This window comes from Apodemus sylvaticus, chromosome 5, assembly GCF_947179515.1.
Source record: "Apodemus sylvaticus chromosome 5, mApoSyl1.1, whole genome shotgun sequence".
NCBI classification, from domain to species: domain Eukaryota; kingdom Metazoa; phylum Chordata; class Mammalia; order Rodentia; family Muridae; genus Apodemus; species Apodemus sylvaticus.
The window spans coordinates 102,256,441-102,277,401 of record NC_067476.1 but is presented as its reverse complement, the minus strand read 5'-3'; the positions used below and the strand labels follow the sequence as shown (position 1 = coordinate 102,277,401).

Here is a 20,961-nt window from a genome sequence, read left to right as displayed (position 1 = left end):
GAGCATGAAAGCAGAGGTCAGAGAAGCCAGCCTCCTGTCCCCTGCTCTGAGGCTAGGGATTCAACCCGGAGAGGCAATTGTCTTTTAAGAAAAGCACTTGGGAGGCAGATCTCTGAATTCTGCAGCATCCTGGTCTATATAGTAAGTTCCAAGATTCACTATATAGGGCTATATAGAGAAAGACTGTCTCCATTTAAACAAACAAACAAAATAAAAATTTAAAAATAGCACTCGAATACAGAGAGAAGGAGACATTGAGAGACAGAAGGAAAATGTGTCTGTGTCCTGAGATTGTTTTCTTTTTTTGTGTGTGGTCCCAGAATTTGAACCTAGGATCTCGTGCAAGTTAAGTGAGAACTGTACCACTAAGCTGTCATTTGATTTTTCGCTGTGAAGGTAATCCTAGAGGTGGGAGGATCACTGTGAGTTCAGACCAGGCTGATTTATATACCTAACAAGCTGTATGACAACTAGAGCCAGTGAGCCATTGTGATAGACAACAAAACAAAAACAAAAAAATCTTTATTTTGAGACAGGGTCTATCTTAGTTAAGGTCTTATTGGCACCATAACCAAAGCAACTCTTATAAATCAAAACTTTTAATTGGGACTGCCTTACAGTTTCAGAGGTACAGTCCATCATCATCATGGCAGGAAGCACGGCATCGTGCAGTGCAGGCAGACACAGTGCTGGAGCAACTGAGAGTTCTACATTTTAGTCTAAAGATGGATAGGAGGGGACTTGTCTTTCACAGACATCCAGGAGAGGCTCCAATTCCACACTCAAGCAGAGCTTGAGATTAGGAGACCTCAAAGCCCTCCTACACAGTGACACACTTCCTCCAAGGCCACACCTCCTAATAGTGCTATTTCATATGTCCAAGCATCAAAACATATGAACCTATTGGGCCAAACCTATTCAAATCACCACAGAGTCTTTAATTGTTCAGGTGTACTGAAGTTTTCTCTCTAGCCCAGTGTCTTGGTTAGGGTTTTACTGCTGTGAACAGACACCACGACCAAGGCAACTATGTAGAACAACATTTAACCATGCAGTGGTGGTGCACACCTTTAATCCCAGCACTTGGTAGGCAGAGGCAGGCAGATTTCTGAGTTCAATGCCAGCCTGGTCTACAGAGTGAGTTCCAGAACAGCCAAGGCTATACAGAGAAACCCTGTCTCAAAAACAAACAAACAAACAAACATTTAATTGGGGATAGTTTACAGGTTCAGAGATACAGTTCATTGTCATAAAGGGTAGAACATGGCATCATCCCAGCAGACATGGTACAAGAGGAGCTGAGAATTCTACATCTCCATCTGAAGGCTGCAAGGAGAATACTGGCTTCCAGGCAGCTAGGATAAGGATCTTAAAGCCTACATGCACAGTGGCACACCTACTCCAACAAGGCCACACCTACTCCAACAGGGGCACACCTCCTAATAGTGCCACCCTCTGGGCTGAGAATATACAAATCCTCACATTCCACTCCCTGGCTTGTTTAAACATATAAGTCTATGAGGGACAAACCTAAACATAGTATAATGCAAAATACATTTAGTCCAACTTCAAAAGTCTCCATAGTCTTTAGCAGTCTCAACAATGTTAAAAGTCCAAAGTTCAAAGTCTCTTTCTTCTGAGATTCATACTGTAATCTCCAAAGCAAGACAGGAAACCAGCTGGGCAAACTCCAAATTCTGTATCTCCATGTTTGTTTGTTTGTTTGTTTTCCCCGAGATAGGGTTTCTCTGTATGGCCCTGGCTGTCCTAGAACTCACTCTGTAAACATCATACTAAGTGAGGTAACCCAGTCTCAAAAGATCAATCATGGTATGTACTCACTAATAAGTGGATATTAGCCTGGAAAACTGGAATACCCAAAACATAATCCACACATCAAATGAGGTACAAGAAGAACGGAGGAGTGGCCCCTGGTTCTGGAAAGACTCAGTGTAGCAGTATAAGGCAAAACCAGAACAGGGAAGTGGGAAGGGGTGGGTGGGAGAACAGGGGAAGGGAAGGGGGCTTATGTGACTTTCGGGGAGTGAGAGGCCAGAAAAGGGGAAATCATTTGAAATGTAAATTAAAAAATATATCGAATAAAAAAAAAAAAAGAACTCACTCTGTAGATGAGGATGGCCTCAATCTCAGAAATCTGCCTGCCTCTGCCTGTCAAGTACGGGGATTACAAGCGTGCACCACAACTGCCCCACTTTCTTTTATTCTTTTTCTTTTTTTAAAAAAGATTTATTTATTTCATGTATGTGAGTACACTGTCGCTGTCTTCATATATACCAGAAGAAGGCATCAGATCCCCATTACAGATAGTTGTGAGCCACCATGTGGTTGCTGGGATTGAACTCAGGACCTCTGGAAGAGCAGTCAGTGCTTTTAACCACTGAGCCATCTCTCCAGCCCCCGACTCCTTTTTCATCTTTGGTGAATGCAACAAACTTCTTTCAGCTGGTCTGGTTCGACTCCCTGTTAGCAGCTTTCCTCAGCAAATAGGCCATGACTCTGGGATCTCAAACACCTTTGGGTCTCCAAGCACCTTCAGTGTCACAGCTTCTTGTTTCAATGTCCAGGATCCACACATGTTTTTTTTGGGCTCCTCCAAAGGGCTGGCATCACTCCTGTTCTGCCCCCTGTTGCACTTTAAGCTCAGGTTGACCCACTCCACTGCCTCTGCAGTTCTTAGTATCATCCCATGATACTGGCATCTCCAATGTTCTGGATCTTCTGCTGAAGGTATGTTTCTCCAATAGCCTCTCATAGGCTCTCTTCATGGTGCCAAGCCTCAACTCCTTTACATGACCCCTTCAGTCCTGGACCATCAACTGCAACTGAGGCTGTACCTTCACCAATAGCCTTCCATGGCCTCTCACAGTGCCAAGCCTCAGCTGCTCTTCACGACCCCTTCATGTTTTCAAAATCAGTATCACCTGGTTGACTCTTACACTTTACTAAGTATAGCTACAGCACAAGATATAACATTGGCTATCTCTGGGACACAGCTACTTTATGCTTTCAGAAAACACTTCCCAGATTTCACCTCAGTGATGCTGGTCTTTTCTTAATCACCACTAATTTCTTAACTCCAGCTAACCAGCACCAATTATCCCAGTAGTCTCCTCCTCTTGACTGTAAAGCCAGAGAGTCATGGCCAAAGCTACCAAAGTTCTGCTGCTTGCTGGGGCTGGAACATGGCCACCTTGTTCTATTGCATCATCACCAGCTTTCTGTTTTCTAACTCCTTCACTGCCTAGCTTGGCTACCCTGGAACTTGCTCAGTAGATTGATCTTGAACTTCATGGTTCTGCCTCCTGGAATTAAAGGCATGTACCACCATACCTGGACTTAAGGTTTTCTTCACCTAGAACGTGCGCTGTACCAAGCTGGCTTTGGACTCATAGATCTGCTTGCTTTTCTCTCCTGGGATTGAAGGCTTACTACCATTCCTGGACCTGAATTTAACTGGGTGGGATCTTGCGCCAAGATCACCACTCCCTTAATTCAGTTTAATATCTTTGAACACAGGATTCAGATCCACTTCACTCCCTGGTGCCCCTTTAATATTCAAACAATATATTTTCTATTTTTCCTTTCTCGGCTTATGCTTGTTCAAATGCTCTTCATGAGACTTAACCAGAGAACAAAGTCTATGATGGAAGTTTCTAAGACTTCCTTTGTCATTGCAATTAATCTGAGTCTCTTCACCTTAGCCTCAGGCAGACTCTTCAGACAAGGGCAAAAAGTAGCCACATTCTTCACCAAAATACCACAAAAACAGTCTCTAGGCCACATATGAAATTCTCCACTGAAACCTCCTGGACCAGGTCTGCACAACTTAAATCACTCTCAGTAACACAGTCTTCCATATTCCTACTAGGATAGCCCATTAATTCCCATTTAAAGCATTCTACTACTTTCCAAATCCAAAGTCTTGAAATCCACATTCTTCCAAACAAAAGCAGGGCCAGGCCTATCACAGCAATACCACCACTTCTGGTACCAACTTCTGTCTTAGCTAGAGTTTTACTGCTGTGAACAGACACCATGACCAAGGCAACTTTTATAAGAACAACATTTCGTCTCTCCCCATTCTTGTGGCCCTGGCCGGCTCTCACCTCTCTATCTCTTCTTTCTATGTTTTCTTTTCTATCTCTTCTCTTTCCCCCTACTTTTCTATAATAAAGCTTTAAAATAATAATAAAAAAGAACAACATTTAATTGGGACTGGCTTACAGGTTCAGAGGTTCAGTCCATTATCATAAAGGTGGGAACATGGTAGCATCCAGGCAGGTATTGTGCAGGAGGAGCTGAGAGTTCTACATCTTCATCTGAAGGCTGCTGGCAGAATACTGACTTCTAGGCAGCTAGGATAAGAGTCTTAAAGCCCACACCCAAAGTGACACACCTACTCCAATGAGGCCACACCTTCTAATAATGCCACTGGAACCTTGCTTTTAGATTTTCCTGCCTCCAGAGCTTCTAGAATTATTTAATTATAGGCATCTTCCAACCACGCCCAGCAGTGTCCTGATATTTGTTAAAATCCCATAATAATTACTCTCCTTCTGACAAACCATAAAGCCCATGTTTGTATGTATATTATATAATTTATTTTATGTTTCTGGGGATTGAAGCTGGGCCTTGCACATGCTAGTCAATTGCAATACTGCTGAGTTATATTCCCAGCACGCTTTAATTGTTAATTTGAGAGAAGTTCCTCTAGGGTTACTCAACTGAACTTTATCTCACTCTGAGTCAGACAGACCGCCAACTTGTAGTGCTTCTGCTTTAGGCTTCCCAATAGCCATTCCCAAGCAACTTTTTTTTTTCTAAGAGAAAGAGAATGTAACCCAGAGTGGCTTCATACTCACCACATAGCTGAAATATTGACTTTCCTGCTGCTGTGTACCACAAGGCTGCTTTTACACAGTGGTGAAGATAGAATGCATGATCTCATAAACTCTAAGCAAATATTCACCAAATGAATCACAACTTAAACATTAATTCTAATCTCAAACACATTGTTGTTGTTGTTATTTTGTTTTCCCAGTAGTTGGGATTTGGGGCCTATGCCACCAAGCCCAGTTTCTACAACATTTATTGGTTTTTGTTTTTATTTTATGACACAGGGCTTGGAACTCTTTGTGTGGTTCACAATGGCCTTGAACCCAGAGTCATCTTCCATCTTCATCTTCCAAGTGTCAGGTGACAAGAGAGCACCGTGGTGAGAACTAGGAAAGCCAACCCAGGGCTTCAGAAATGCTAGACAAGCCTCTCAGCTGAGCTACACCCCCCAGTCTCAAAGAGTCAACTATCATTGCTGCCTTGTTTTGAGACAGGGTTTCTCCCCATAGCCCTGGAACTCACTTTGCAGATGAAGCTGGCCTCAAACACAGAGATCTCTTCCTCTGCCTCCTGGGTGCTGGAATGAAAGGCATGCACTGCCACTACCCAGCCAAGGGCTTGTAGGGTTTTTTTTTAAATATTTATTTATTTTGTGTACTGTCACTGTCACCCGACAAACCAGAAGACATCATTGGATCTCATTAAACATGACTGTGAGCCACCATGTGGTTGCTGAGAATTGAACTCAGGACCTCGGGAAGAGCAGCCCGTGCTCATAACCTCTAAGCCATCTCTTCAGCATGTGTTTAGGTTCCTGTTTCTTGAATTTTTATATGATTTTTCCAAAGGAGAGCTTGCGAGTTATATTAGTGGTAACAGGAACAGAGACACAACTCCACACAATCACACTGCAACAAACTGAGGAATTCTCTTAATCTTTTAGGGACCCTCAAATCAGGATAAATCAGGATAAACTGCCTGACTTAAAATAGATTTTAATCTGTGGGTTAAGAGAAATAAAAGCCGGGCAGTGGTGGCACACGCCTGTAATCCCAGCACTTGGGAGGCAGAGGCAGGCAGATTTCTGAGTTTGAGGCCAGCCTGGTCTACAGAGTGAGTTCCAAGACAGCCAGAGCTATACAGAGAAACCCTGTCTCGAAAAAATCAAGAGAGAGAGAGAGGGAGAGAGAGAGAGAGAGAGAGAGAGAGAGAGAATAAAATACTGTAAAAGAATAAGAATATCCAAGTTCATTCAAGGGGTAAAGACAAGTAGATCTCTGTGAGTTCAAGGCCAGACAGGACTTTATAGTAAGACCGTGTTAAAATAAAAGATATGGGTTGGAGAGGCAGATGGCTCAAAGGTTAAAAGCACTGGGTGCTCTTCCTGAGGTCCTGAGTTCAATTCCCAGCAAACACATGGTGGCTCACAACCAACTATAATGAGATCTGGTGCCCTCTTCTGGCCTGCAGGCATACATGCAGTCAGGATACTGTATACATAATAAATAAGTCTTAAAATAAAACAAAAGATATATCCCTGCTTGGGTACCAGTTTCTCATAGGAGAGACTTAAGTAAATGTCTTAGCATTGGACATATGTAGTATTTTAATGGCTTTCAAGTTCTCAACCAAAGGATTGCTATGAAGAGCCTGCTTTCTTTTTTCTGTTTGGTAGGTGATGTTAAAGGGTGGCTGTGGAGGTGCCTCGGATGGGGTCGTAATTTAATGAGGTAAAACAGGAAAGCTGGAGTCACACAAGACCTGGGACACTTTAATAATATTTTATTTTTTAATTTTTATTGTAAATGGGGTCTCTACTGAGATTCCTAGACAATTGTTAGGGAAGGAGGGAGGGCTTAATCAACCTTGTTAATTATGTTAATTATGTGAAAACTCCTCAGCCAGACTCAGGTGAAGCCCTCCTTCACCTTGCCATGTCTTCGTAATTTCCCATCTCTCTATCCTGTCTTGAGTCCCCCTAAACATGTGCATAGTTGTCTAGAATTCCAAAAGCAGCCTTTTCTTGAGCATAGGCTATATAGATCTTATCTCATTCATATATATTGGTGAGGGTTGCAGACCTGTGGATCTAAGAAAGACATAAACGATCAATGTTTCTTTGTTGATTCAAGTGACTTGTGTCTGGATTTTGTTGTGGTCAATATTTCTAGCAAGTGCTACTCCAGTTAGGAACTTTCCTTGGGATTTGGGATTAAATACTCCCAAAATACTCTTAAAAAAGAGTATTTCTAGCTAACTTTAACATGCAATCTATAAAGTCTTCAGTGGTCAGCTAAGTCTCCTGAAGCAAAGCAGGCAAGAAAATGGAGAAACTTCTGAGACTGGGGTCTCAATGCGGATAAGCACACCTCCTACTCAGTTCCCTTAGGACTGCTGGGGGTGGGGGAAGGTACTTTGCCATCAATCCTTATAACCTGAGTTCAAGCTTAGCTTTGAACACACGCTATGATTTCCCCAAGTGATCAATGCTAAAAATTAAAATACAATGTTATTAGGGTTTTTATTTATTTTTTGTTGTTATCAAATTTCTGGGCCACAACTTGTGCCAGGTCTGAGCCAGGTCTGGTCACACATCCTCAATAAGATGTGTTATGTCCGAGAGTCGGCAGGCTCCTTTTACACAGGTCATAGCAGGGAAAGCAAGCCCAACACATAGGCTACTTAACCGTGTCTCCCTGAAGCCCCCACTGAAAGCATAGTAGAGTTGTGTCTCCCTATTGCTGTATTACCTCACTGAGTTAAGGTTAGGTTCTCCAAACCATTGAGTCCGCTCTCCTCCACTGCAATGGTCACAGTTTCTCTATTTAACAATAATACCCTAACGTTGGTCAACAAAAGAAGTCCAAAAGATAAAACCGATCATGAACAGAAACTTCATCAAATGACTGAAAAGAACCCCAAATTGCTCAAAATAGTCCAAAGGTACTCAGGAAGGCAAATCCTCCTGTATACGAAGGAGAGAGACTTACCAAAGATCCCATTTTCTCAAGGACCCAAAACAAAGTCCCAAGTTGATTTTCTGCTTCACTAAGTAGAGGTATAAAGCAGCTGGTGAGGCTTAGTGAGATGGGTCTGTGGTTAAGAACACTTCCAGGGTTTAGTTCTTAGCACTCACATGGTGCCTACAATTTTAAGTTCATTGGTTCTGATACCTTCATGTCCCTGAGGATACCAAATACACATGTTGCACTTACATTTGCATAGGAACCAGCCTAGAAAAAATAAAGATACTCTAAAGAGACATTTTGTGTCTCTTAATCTATCAAATTATTTAAACAATAAACCTCAAAGAAATGGGAGCTTCCCAAGGAATCTTAAGTAGGAAGAAGGAAAAAACAAATGAACGCCCAACCTGTCTCTGGGAAACAGATTTTGACAGTTCTTATAGGAAAAATTAGGCAGAGAGACAGGCTCAAATGGCTGAGACTGTTTATTGGAAGAGTGACAGCCCTCAGCCTTTCCATGAGATGAAAGTTGAACGTGATTAGAGGGGCTGTGGCACACACACAAACAGCTTCATACCTAAATACCTATACTTAGGTAGCTACCAGGAAGTTATGGCCTCAAACTCTCAGCGATCCAAATACTTCTGCTTCCCCAAAGCTGAAATAAAGGTGTGGGCTTGCTTTTCAATTTTGATTTGGCTCTTTTAATTAGCTTATTGAAGATGGGTGACTGGGGCTGACTTGGGACACAGGTCGTGAGCCCCAAGTTGGAAACGCTTAGATCGAAGTGTGCAAAAGGTATGCAACAGCTCTGTTGTGTGGAATACACGAGGCACAATTGAGGAAAGCTAGGATTGGTTGCTATCTAGGTGTAGAGTGGCTCTCCAAAGGCAGATCCATCGGAAGGGCTTTCTGAAGTCACACAGCAGACAGTTCTCAAGGGGCTGAAGAGAGAACAGGCACACGTGGCCAGGCATCTAGAAGTGAAGAGGTGTTAGTAGTGCGGAGATTCTGTTTGAAAGATAAGAGGATTGGTATTTACATACGAGGGCGGGGTATAAGAAGCAAAGCGAAAAGCTCGCTCACAAATGACAGGAAATTTCAGAAGGTGAACCCACTGGGGAACTCTGCGGACCAAAAGCTTCATATCCTCCTATGCTTTAGGATACTTTCTGGTACACTAGTACGACCTGAAACTCTTGTTTTCCATACACCTAGTTTGGTGCCGGACGGGAAAAGTATAAGGACCGCCACCGGAAGCGTAGAGAACCGGGCGGGAAAAATAGCCGGACTGAGCGGAAGCCGTTTGTGGGGTTAGAGAAAGGTCTGGGAGGCCGGCAAGAGTCCTGACAGATGAGGGTTGAGGGACTGCCACTCTTCGGGAGCGCCTAGCTTCCGGAGACTGGGGACGTGATCAACTCCGCGCCAGCCGAGAGGGGAACGCCTGGTCATTAGAGTGAGTTTTCTCTCTTGTGTGCGATCTCGGATAATTTAATTGTGGGATCTCCTTTTAGTCTTTGTAATTGGAATAATACTAGTACCCTTCTCAGGATCAGGATTATTGTGAGAAGCCAATAAAAACACACGCAGAATAGTTTCTGACATATGGTAAGCCCTAGATTTAACAGTCGTTTATGTACATAAGTAGTCTTACTACTAAGATCGGGGTGGATACCCTATTAAAACCTCACCGTTAGCTTCGGACCGATGTCACCCGGGTACTGAGCTTGACTGTGTTTCTTGCAAGAAAGTATTAAACAGAACGCGAAGTTGTAGTATTGTTAGAAAAATAATAAGACATCTGACTGTTTGGAGAACAGGGTTGAATGCTGTTTCTTACAGTCCGGGTTGAATGCTGTTACAATCCCACCATTTTGCCTGCTTACTACTTTGATCCCTCTTCTCTCAAAAAATTTTGTCTTTTTATATTTTTTCTTTTTTCTTCGGAAAAGGGTCACATAATCACCTGACCCTTGAACTTTCAATGTATCAGAAAATAACCTTAAACTCCTGATCCTTGTGTCTCTACTTCCAAAGTGCTAGTTTTGTAGAGTGCTCCCAAATCTTACCAGGTCTTTGATATTTAAAAGGTGTTCTCGGGGCTGGAGAGATGGCTCAGCGGTTAAGAGCACTGACTGCTCTTCCAAAGGTCCTGAATTCAAATCCCAGCAACCACATGGTGGCTCACAACCATCCGTAATGAAATCTGATGCCTTCTTCTGGGGTGTCTGAAGTCAGCTATGGTGTACTTACATAATAAATAAATAATTTAAAAAAAAAAAAAAAAAAAAGGTGTTCTCCATGAGCTGCCCAACTTTCACCCGGGAGGTAGAGACGGAAGGATTAGAATTTCAAGACCAGCCTGGGTCACATGAGATTCTTACCTAAAAGAAAAAGAAGTACAGCATCTATTTGGCCAGGCGTGGTAACAAATGTCTGTAATCCTAACACTTACGAGGTTGAGGAAGGAGGATTAAATTTAAGGCCTGCATCTATTTTATTAGAAGCCCATTTTATCAAAATTGCCAGATGATCTAAAGGGACTATAAAGTTTAAGAAGCCCCTTGTTAGAGGGAATTATATAGGTGTGGTAAAAGTCACAAGAGTCTAAACCCTCACACGTGTGACAGGGATACAGAATTGTGGAGCTGTTTATTCAACACATATTAAGTTTCCAGAATGCTGGGCATCATACTGGAACCAGGAGGTACAACATTGAATAGTTATCCATTAGCATACTTCCAGTCTGGGATGGGGGACACCGACAAATGAACTGGTCACCAAACTGTAGCCAGAAAATTCTAAGCCCAGGACTTACTGGGAATAATTCATAGGGACACTGTTCTTGGTGGAATTGAATAGTCAAAGACCATTTCCTTCCCATGGGGTACTGTGGCTAAGCTAAATTGCAAGGGATATGTTATTCAGGTAGAATCAGCAGAGAACACTCTTGGGCTAAGGGCAGCAGTTAACTAAGGCATGAAGGTGTTGGTTGGATCACAAGTATTTGGTCTGGTGGGAACACACAGTGGATTTGCGACGTGACTAGAGGTGACGTTGGAGTGATAGCCAAGGAGACCTGGTCTATTGGAGGAAGTAGATTTTTTTGGGAATGTAACAAGGAGCCTCTGAAGGAACTTGTCTATCATCTATTAACTGTTTGGTTCTGGGGATTAAATCCAGGCTTCATGTATGCTCAGCATATCCACGGAGCTATCCCTCTAGGTACTTGAAGGATTTTAATTGGTTAAAAGAAGAATCAGATTTGTACTCCGTGCCTTTCTAGAGGCTGAGTGGGGAGTGCCAAAATGTGTCCCTATGACAAGAGCAACAATGATGAGGAGAGATGGGGGAGGGGACAGGGGGGACGACCTCTGTGATGTATGGATGAGAAAGGAGGGGCTTGTCAGAAGCATGACAGGTCCTTTGTTGTAGTGACCTGGGTGCTTCTTTTGGGTTGGCAAGGTAGAATGGGGGTTCACTCTAGTTTAGGCTGACATACAGCCTATTGTGTAGCCCAAGCTGGACTGAAACTCATCATGTAGCTCATGCTAACCATCACCTTAGGATACTTCTGCCCAAGCTTTACAAATGCTATATGACAGGCACATTCTATCGTATTTGGCTGTGGATACCGCTTTGATATTAATTCAAGCAACTAACAAATGGGCTAGATTTTTGAGGGCTTAAAATTTATTATTAATATTACTACTACTATATTATTATTATTATACTATATCATCATCATTATTATTATTATTATGTATGGGTTGTCCTTCCACCTTCATGTAGTTTCCAGGGTCCGACTTAGGTTGTCAGGTTTGAGTGGCAGCACTTCACCTGATAAGACATTTTACCAGCTTCATGCCTTTTACCCTTTTTTTTTTTTAAATGTTCATTAATGTTTTGCTTGCATGTATGTCTGTAAGCATGTCAGAAGCTCTGGAATGGCAGTTACAGATAGGTGCAAGCTGCCCTGTGCGGGCTGGGGACTGATCCTGGGTCTACCCCTTTCAAATGGGAGATTCTTGTTTGTTGCATGGGCTTGTTCTTGCCATGTGTTGGCTAATAATGGAGGCTTTGGTTTAGAATGGTTCTGTGGCGCTGGAGATCAGTAAAAGGAGAGAGCTGTCCTCTGGTCTCCACCTAAACGTCACAGCATCACAGCTCAGCACCCACATACTTGGCAAGTACTGTCACAGGGTGACAGGCTCAAAGGACATAGATCTTTGTCTTTATATACTTTTTGGACTGATCTCTGGGATTAGGACGGGAGAAAGACTCTAGACTGATGAGTATTTTACTTCTTTTTTTTAAATTTACTCTTAGCTCTTTATTATTATTGTTGTTTGTTGTTGTTGTTGTTGTTGTTGTTATTAGTAGTAGTAGTATATGTGAGTACACTGTAATTGTCTTCAGACACACCAGAAGAGGGCATCAGATCTCATTATGAATGGTTATGAGCCACCATGTGGTTGCCGGGATTTGAACTCAGGAGCAGTCAGTGCTCTTAACTGCTGAGTCATCTCTCCAGCCCCTGCCTTTGTCTTTGTCTTCCAAGTGCTAGAGTTACAGGCATGTGTCATCAGTCTTAGCTATATTGGTACTTTTCTTTTTTGCAATTAGTACTCTACTTTTTCTTTTCTTTTTTCTTTTTCTTTCTTTTTTTTTTTTCTTTTTTTGGTTTTTTTTTGGATACAGGGTTTCTCTGTGCAGCCCTGGCTGTCCTGGAACTCACTCTGTAGACCAGGCTGGCTTCGAACTCAGAAATCTGCCTGCCTCTGCCTCCCAAGTGCTGGGCACCACCACTGCCCCGGCAGTACTCTACTTCTAATAAATAACACAGGACAGCCAGGGCTACACAGAGAAACCCTGTCTCGAAAATACAAAAACAAACAAACAAACAAAAAAACAAAAAACCACTGTTGAGTAAATTGGAAAAACCCTATGAATGTCCTAATACACGGTCTCTGTTGAGTTTCACCTTGTAATCCATTTGTTATTGCTCAGCTGGTAACCGGTGTTTCTTTTGTTACAGGTGGGATTGGGCTGGTCGCTGAAGCTTGTTTTCTTAGCCCAGGCAAAGTTTTACATTTTAATACGCTGTTCTTACAATGGCTTCCATTCACAGAGTGCTGACTGGTACTTATATTCATAGAAGTTTCCTGAGACCCAGGGCTGCATTACCTCCATTTGTGGGTAATCACTTTGTAGACTATTCTTCCAGTAGTCTTCAGAAAAAAGTGGCTTCTGCTGATAGAGTCTCCCAGCAGGGAAAGACTGAAGAGGGCTTACAAGGACATGACCGCAAAGAAGTTGCTTTGGATGTACCTTCTCCTGACAGCACGCCTGAAGTTAGTTTTGATAAAGCAATTAGAGATGAAGCAATGGAACATTTTAGACGTTTGAAGGATGAAATTGTGGCTCATTTGAGAGGTCCAGATGGCCGCCCACTGGAAGAGGTCATAATGGAACAGGCCAGGGTGGTCTGGCAGTTTCGTGAAAAAGAAGATTTGGATAAGTGGATAGTGACTTCTGATAAGACAATTGGAGGTCGAAGTGAAGTCTTCTTGAAAATGAGCAAGAACAACCGCAGTGCCCTGCTTTACGGGACTCTGAGCTCCGAGGCGCCTCAGGACGGGAACAGCAACCAAAGTGGCTACTGCGCGATGATCTCCAGGATTCCAAGGGTAGGGAGCCTGTTTTCTAGTGTCTTTGGTTGTAGCATGAGCTATAGCAGACACTTTCTCTTCTGTAAGTGAACACATCTTTCTTGCTATATACAGGCATCAGGTAGTGGCGCATGCCTGTAATCCCAGCACTTGGGAGGCAGAGGCAGGCCAGCCTGGTCTACAGAGTGAGTTCCAGGACAGCCAGGGCTATACAGAGAAATCCTGTCTCAAAAAAACTAAATACAAAACAAAACAAAACCAGGCATCGTGCCTTATATAGACATAAGTAACTCCTTGGCCTTAGTGTAAAAGGGGGCGTTGGTTTCTTGTTTTTGGGGCATTGTTTTATGTTTGAGAAGAATGGTGCATTTGAGAATCCTGTGCATTTGAGAATCCTGAGAAGATAGACTTTGAAAGGTATCTGGGGAGATTGGAATCTGTAGCTTGGACTAAGGTAGGGTCACCCTGTGGCCTTTGGTTTTGGTTTTAAGTTAGGATCTTTCATGTAGCTTAGGCTGGCCTTGAGCTAACTGTAGCTGAGAATGACCTTGAACTCCTGATACTCCTGCCTCGATCTAAATGCTGGAATTCAGGGATGTGCCACCATCTCTGGCACTTACATTCATATTTGACATTTCGCTGGGGGCTGCACAGATGATCAGTAAAGTCTCAGCCATGTAAGCATGGGGACCTGAGCTTGGGTCTCCAGGACATAGGTGAGAATCTGGGTGTAGCACTCTTACCTGTGAGTAACAAACAGTTGCATATGTCTGTCTAATGGCTGTGTATGCACATGTGTTATTTCTCTGTGTCTGTTACGCTAACTGTGGGTACACACTAGTGTTCCCGACTCCAGTACCATGTGGTTCACTCTAGTCTTTGATCTCGTCTGTAACTCCCCTCTCTGACAGTGAGCAATTGCCATCTACTCTCCAACCCTAGGAATGTATTTTGCAGGTTTGGAATTTTTGTAGTTGTGTTCCCCAAAGTAGTCTTGAACTCCTGGGCTTAAGTGCTCCTCCATTGCCCGCCACCTTAGCAGATGGACTTCTAAAGTATTCATCACCGTGCTTCATATTTATTCTGCATTGGGGATCAAATCCAAGGCCTTCAACATTCTGTGCAGGTATCATAAACCATATTCAGCCTCAGTTTCACAATTCTTAACCCAAGACCCTGTCAGAAATCATATTAGAGTGCAGTACTTATCCTGGGCCTGGCAATACAGGCCAGTAATCCTAGCGGCGTGGGAAAGCAGTTTTGCCAAACCAAGGCCTGCCTAGGCTACTGAGTACATTCAGGCCCAGCACCCTCAGAAAACTATAAAGCAAAAGGAAGGCTAGAGACATAGGAGAGCTTAAATGCTTGCTTGTTCAAGGGTCTGTATCCAGCCAGTATTCCATATTATGAAATAACAGAAAACAACATTGTTTTACTCATTTTTTCTTTTTTTCTTCCCTTTTTTCTTCCTTTCTTTCATTTGTTCATTCTTTGGTTTGGTTTGGTTTGATTTTTTTGTTTTGTTTTTGTTTTTTTTAGATAGAGTTTCTTTGTGTAGCTGTGGCTACCTGGGAACTTGATTTCTAGTCTGGTCTAGAACTCACAGAGATCCACCTTCCTCTGCCTCTGAAATCTTTGGATTAAAGATGTGTGCTGAGAACACAGTGTTTAAATACATAGTTTCTTTTGTTTTAATTCTTCAGGTTTCTGGCTAGAGTTACGGTCTGTGCAGCCACACCGAGGTTTGTATGTGGGTGCTGAGGGTCTGACTTGGGTCTGGATGCTTTTGCAAGAAGCACTGACCCATCTTTTCAACCTCATGATTTACAAAACTTGAGCTTGATTTTTGATGGGGCAAGACACTTGTCATACAATAGACTACTCAGAAGCCACTGTTCCTTAACCAGGGAGGAAAAGTCCATTTATTTCCCTGCAGTAAATGCAGATGAATGGCTGTCACACAGAAACACCGCTCAAGGTTAACCACACCTTGAACATTACCCTAGAAACATATGTCAGTATGTCTGTACTAGAATAAGGATGGACAGGTTTATTTTACAAAATATACATAGAATGCCACATCAGGTCGGCAGGATGGCTCAGTGTGTAAGGCGCTTGCTGCTACACCAGGAAGACGCTAGTTCAGTCTCTGGAACCCACATGGAAAAAGGAGAGACTGACTAACAAAAGTCCTCTGGCAGCCGGGCGGTGGTGGCACACGCCTGTAATCCCAGCACTCTGGGAGGCAGAGGCAGGCGGATTTCTGAGTTCGAGGCCAGCGTGGTCTACAGAGTGAGTTCTAGGACAGCCAGGGCTACACAGAGAAACCCTGTCTCCAAAAAACCAAATCCAAAAAAAAAAAAACAAACAAGAAATCATCCACATGTGTTCCTCCCCCAACATTAAACAACCCCGCTGAAGTGGTGATGGCTCAAGTTTTCTCACAGTGCAGAATGAACTAAACAGCTTGCTTTGCTGAACCCCAGGGTGCTTTTGAGAGGAAGCTGTCTTATGATTGGTCTCAGTTCAATACTCTGTATCTCCGAGTCCGTGGGGATGGACGGCCTTGGATGGTGAATATCAAGCAAGACACGGAGTTTATCCAGAGAAAAAATCAGATGTACAGTTACTTCATGTTCACCCGTGGGGGCCCCTACTGGCAGGATGTCAAGGTAAAATTTCAATTCTTTACTGTTAGGAAAATGGGATCTATTGAAATTATGTTACATTGTAGTTTTCTTTTTCATACTAATAATTCTTACATAAAATAGAGGCAGAATGAATAGAAGTAAGAGGATCTTGGGGGAAGATTTAAAAGACAAATGACTTTTTTTTCATTAATAAAAATGAGCCAGGCATGGTAACATGCCTTTAATCCCAGCACTCAGGAGGAAAAGGCAGGCACCTCTGAGTTTGAGGCCGGCCTAGCCTACTAGCAAGTTCTAAGACAGTCAGGACTATAGAGAGAGAGCCTAATTTAAAAATCATAATTTATGTATATATGTGTCCTAGTTTGTGTTACTGTTGCTGTGCTGAAGTGCCATGACCAAAAGCAAGTTGGGAGGAAAAGGTCTATTTCCACTCACAGTGAGTATAGGAACTCAAGCAGGGCAGGAAATGGAGGCAGGAGCTGATGCCGAGGCCATGGAGAGCACTGCTTACTGGCTGTGTCTCATGACTTGCTCTGCCTGCTTTCCTATAGACCCCAGGACCACAAGCCCAGGGGTGGCCCCACCCACAGTGCTGGGCCTCCCCATCAACCACTAAGAGCACACCTCACAGGCTTGCCTGCAGCCTGACCTTGGGGAGGCGGTCTCTCAATTGCTGTCTCTCCTCTCTAATGACTGTAAGTTCAGTCAAGTTGGCATAAAACTAGCCAGCACAGTATATGATGATACATTTATGTGTGAGTGAGGAGAGGGTGTGTGAGTGAGGTGAGGGGTGTGTGAGTGAGGAGAGGGGTGTGAGTGAGGAGAGGGGTGTGAGTGAGGAGAGGGGTGTGAGTGAGGGGTGTGTAAGTTAGGAGAGGGGTGTGTGAGTTAGGAGAGGGGTGTGTGAGTGAGGAGAGGGGTGTGTGAGTTAGGGGGGGTGTGTGAGTGAGGAGGGTGTATGAATGAGGAGAGGGTGTGTGAGTGAGGAGAGGGGTGTGTGAGTGAGGAGAGGGGTGTGTGAGTTAGGAGGGGTGTGTGAGTGAGGAGGGTGTGTGAGTGAGGAGAGGAGTGTGTGAGGAGAGGGGTGTGTGAGGAGAGGGGTGTGTGAGTGAGGAGAGGGGTGTGTGAGTGAGGAGAGGGTGTGTGAGTGTTTGGCAGGTGCTCTACCACTGAGCTATATTCCCGTCTCAGAGAGAAAATCAGTCTTCAGATTTGGCTTTTTCCTGTGGTATAAGTAGCTGGCATCGTCCCACTGTCACTCACACAAGGGTTGCTGCCAGGCTGAAGCCCTCACTTGCTATGAGACACTTCACAGCCCAGCCCAGAGCTTAATTTATTTTGAGGTAAGGTATCACTAAGTTGCCTGTGCTGGCCTTGAACTGTCATCTTCCTTTAACTTAGGCCTGCTCTGTGTGTGTGTGTGTGTGTGTGTGTGTGTGTGTGTCACACACACGTATTACCTGTCTTTGGCCTAAGGAAAAGTGGTAAAGTGCTTCCAAATTTACAACACTGTAAAAACAAAACACCTGAGAAAATTGTAGCTTTAATCCAAAAAGCTAGCCATTTCTCATACATGATTTACATGATTTTTCTATTTACTAACTTACCTGCTTATTGAGATGTGGTCTTGTTATATTACTCATGCTAGTCTTGAACCAGTGAATGTAGGCAGTACTTCTGCCTTAGTCTCCTGGGTAGCTGGGATGATAAGCTCTTAGCATACATAAAATATTTAGATGTGGAAATTAAATTATATTATCATTGTGGTTCCAAAAAAAAAAATGCCTCGTGTTTATGTTCCAGCTCTGAAATAACTGCTCTCTTTTTTCCAGATTCCTTTCTCCAAATTTTTCTTTTCAAATCAAGGAAGGATACGAGATGTCCAGGGCCCACTTGTATTGGACAAGGTAATGTTTCCACCCAGAATGAGGCCTTCCTTAGTGAACTATAGTTGTTGTGAGGTCCAGCTCAGTCTGTTTTGTAAGGATAGCAGATTACAGATTAAAATTCCTTCCCAGGGTCCTCTATGAGGACAGAAGCCGACTTGGACCTCTGTCCTGGGGGAGGTTAGTGTGATTTTGTTTTTAGTATGCTTCATTTTATTTTAGCTTTATGTAAGAGCTCAGAACTTAGCCAGGCGGTGGTGGCACACGCCTGTAATCCCAGCACTCTGGGAGGCAGAGGCAGGCCGATTTCTGAGTTCGAGGCCAACCTGGTCTACAGAGTGAGTTCCAGGACAGCCAGGGCTACACAGAGTAACCCTGTCTTGAAAAAACCAAATCAAAAAAAAAAAAAAAAAAAGAGCTCAGAACTTCCAGGAGCCTCCACTGAGAGGCCATGCAGTATTACCGTCTTAGGTGGACTACTTGAAGGGGGTGGGGAGAAACAGCCACCCAATTTTGCTGGGACGCTCCTGTAAATCCCAGCACTTGAGGGGTGAAGTGGTGAAGGAGGAGGATCAGGAGTTGAAGACCAGCTGTGGCTATATACCAAAAGTTCAGGGCCCTGTCTAGAAGAAAGGAAATGAAATGCAGTCTTGTATTTGTACTTCTTATAGTTTAGTGTGGCAATGAGAAGTGTGCCATGCTGAGTGCTGGCTGTGGGAAGGCTCCTGGGGGCTCAGGAAGAGCATTTCTGCATCAGCACAGGAGACTCTAATCCATCTCTCTTACTTTGTATTTAGATCTCTTCTATAGGACTCACTCTGTCTGATAAGGTGGATGGACCATTCTTCCTGGAAATAGATTTCATTGGCGTGTTTACTGATCCAGCCCATACAGAAGAATTTGCTTATGAGAATTCTCCAGCTCTTAACCCAAGACTCTTCAAATAGAGAACTGGACTTAGAGCAGTGAGCACAAAGCAGATGGAGCCTGTCTACCCAGCCACCCCACTGCAGTACTTACCCAAGGCGGTCATGCTGCAGGGTTCTCCCTGTCCAATTACACTAGTGCAGGGGAGGCCTGTGCTTGGACAGGGAAAAGGAAGGCAGAGCTTGGGAGAGACAAACAGGTCTCTGGAGGAGAGAGGAGGAGAATGGAGGCGGAAGTGGGGTTATCAAAAGGTTAGAATAATTGGGTGAAAGCTTTATCATTATCAATTGGCTCTGAAATTATCTATTGGCAACTTGTAAATTGTGATTTTATTGATACATAAATTTAATTAGTTAACTATTAAGTTTTCTGAGTCTTGATTCTACTGGGTAATTAGGTGTTGAGGTGTCTGACACTGGATTGTGTGGGGCATTGCATGGTAGTAGAGGAACTGGGGGCCCGTGAGGTCGGAGGGTTGGCTGATGTTGGAGGGTGCTTGAGCGAGATCGCCTAGCGTGTGCCCCATCAGTTGCTGGCAGCAGGGCGGGAATGTGCTGCACCATTGTTTAGTATTTCCCATAACACAGTAAGTACAGCATGGCCTCTCAGTGGCATCATCTGTAAGTTCTTTTGAGTGCTTATGTAAAGCTAACATAGAAGGAAGTGCATTGAAAATAAAAATAAAGCCTTTCTGTCTACCACCTCCCCTTAGCCTTTTTCTGCTGTGCTGGAAACCAAAATTGAATGCCGAGCCTCCTGTATGTGAGGCAGACAGGAGCTCTGCGCCTGTCCCCAAATGAGCATTTGTTTAATGTGGTAATGTGTTATTATTCTTTCCTTAACATTAAATGCTATTGCTAGAGAGCAGGTTTTTGGGACCCAGCATGAAACCGGGACTTTAGGTAATACAGGCACAATGTAAGGAACACATTTGCTGGGAAAATTCCTATAGGAGATTGTCCTGTGTAAAGAGACAGTTTTCAGATAAGGCTCTGGTACAACTCTGGTTGGTCTTGTATCGCGCTGTCTTTTTGTTTTCTAATTGACCTTTGAGGAAAGGAGTCTGCTAAACAATGTGAAGATTAAAAGTCATTGGGAAATTGCTTGCCTTCCAAAGACATGAGATTAGTAGCTCTGACTCTCAGGGGCTTACATAACTGTTGCTGATAGGAGAGAGAGACTGTGGTTGCTAGAGAGCCCCATTCATTTAAAAATGTCACAGAGGGAGCGAGAGATAGCTCAGCAGGTAGGAGTGCTGACTGCTGTGAGAGTACACAGGTTCTGTTCCCAGCACCCATATGGCAGCCCAGAGCCTGTGTTCATTTCCAGGGGTTCTGAAGCCTTTCTTTTGGCCTCCAATGATACTAGTGTCACATGTGATGCATAGACATACATCCATATATATTAAATGAAAAAAGGTGACAGCTTATTTTTTATGTGTATTGGTGTTTGCCTGCCTGTATTTTCTGCACTGTGTGTAAGCAGTTGCCCATGAAAGCAACAAGAGGGTGTTGGATTGCCAGGACGTGGAGTTACAGACTATTGTGAGCACCCTGTGCCAAGACCAGCCTTGGCTTGGAGACCAACCTCACTCAGCAAGGGGTGCTTGGGAGTGGCAAAAGTAACAACTCAAAGTCAGTCCTGGGGTTCAAGCTGACAGCCTTGTGTTCTGCTCAGGAAGCTCTCCAGAGAGCTCATCGAGATAGCTCCTTTCTTATAGACCAAAGCCCAGTCTTTTATTTACATGTCAATTCAATTGTCCTCTTATGGATTCCATGGGCACCTGTATTCACACATGTATACACACATAAATACACATAATTAAAAAAATTAACTTTGTTTTCTTTTTCAGAGACAGGGTTTGTCTGTATTGCCCTGGCTGTCCTGCAGTTCACTCTGTAGACCAGGCTGGCCTCAAACTCAGATACACCTGCCTCTGCCTTCTGAATGCTGGGAATAAAGGCATGTGTAACCACTACCAGGCTTAAACATTACTTCAATA

General features: G+C 43.6%; 1 protein-coding gene across 1 annotated transcript; it reads left to right on the top strand.

The window, feature by feature from the left end:
* The first annotated feature begins 9,108 nt into the window (after positions 1–9,108).
* Positions 9,109–19,660, top strand: Ndufaf1 (NADH:ubiquinone oxidoreductase complex assembly factor 1). The gene is made up of 5 exons (XM_052183281.1): positions 9,109–9,279; positions 12,862–13,513; positions 15,982–16,167; positions 17,979–18,053; positions 18,830–19,660. Exons 2-5 carry the CDS (start codon positions 12,938–12,940, stop codon positions 18,977–18,979), a joined length of 987 nt encoding a protein of 328 aa, XP_052039241.1. The 5' UTR covers positions 9,109–9,279; positions 12,862–12,937; the 3' UTR covers positions 18,980–19,660.
* The last annotated feature ends 1,301 nt before the right edge of the window (positions 19,661–20,961 follow it).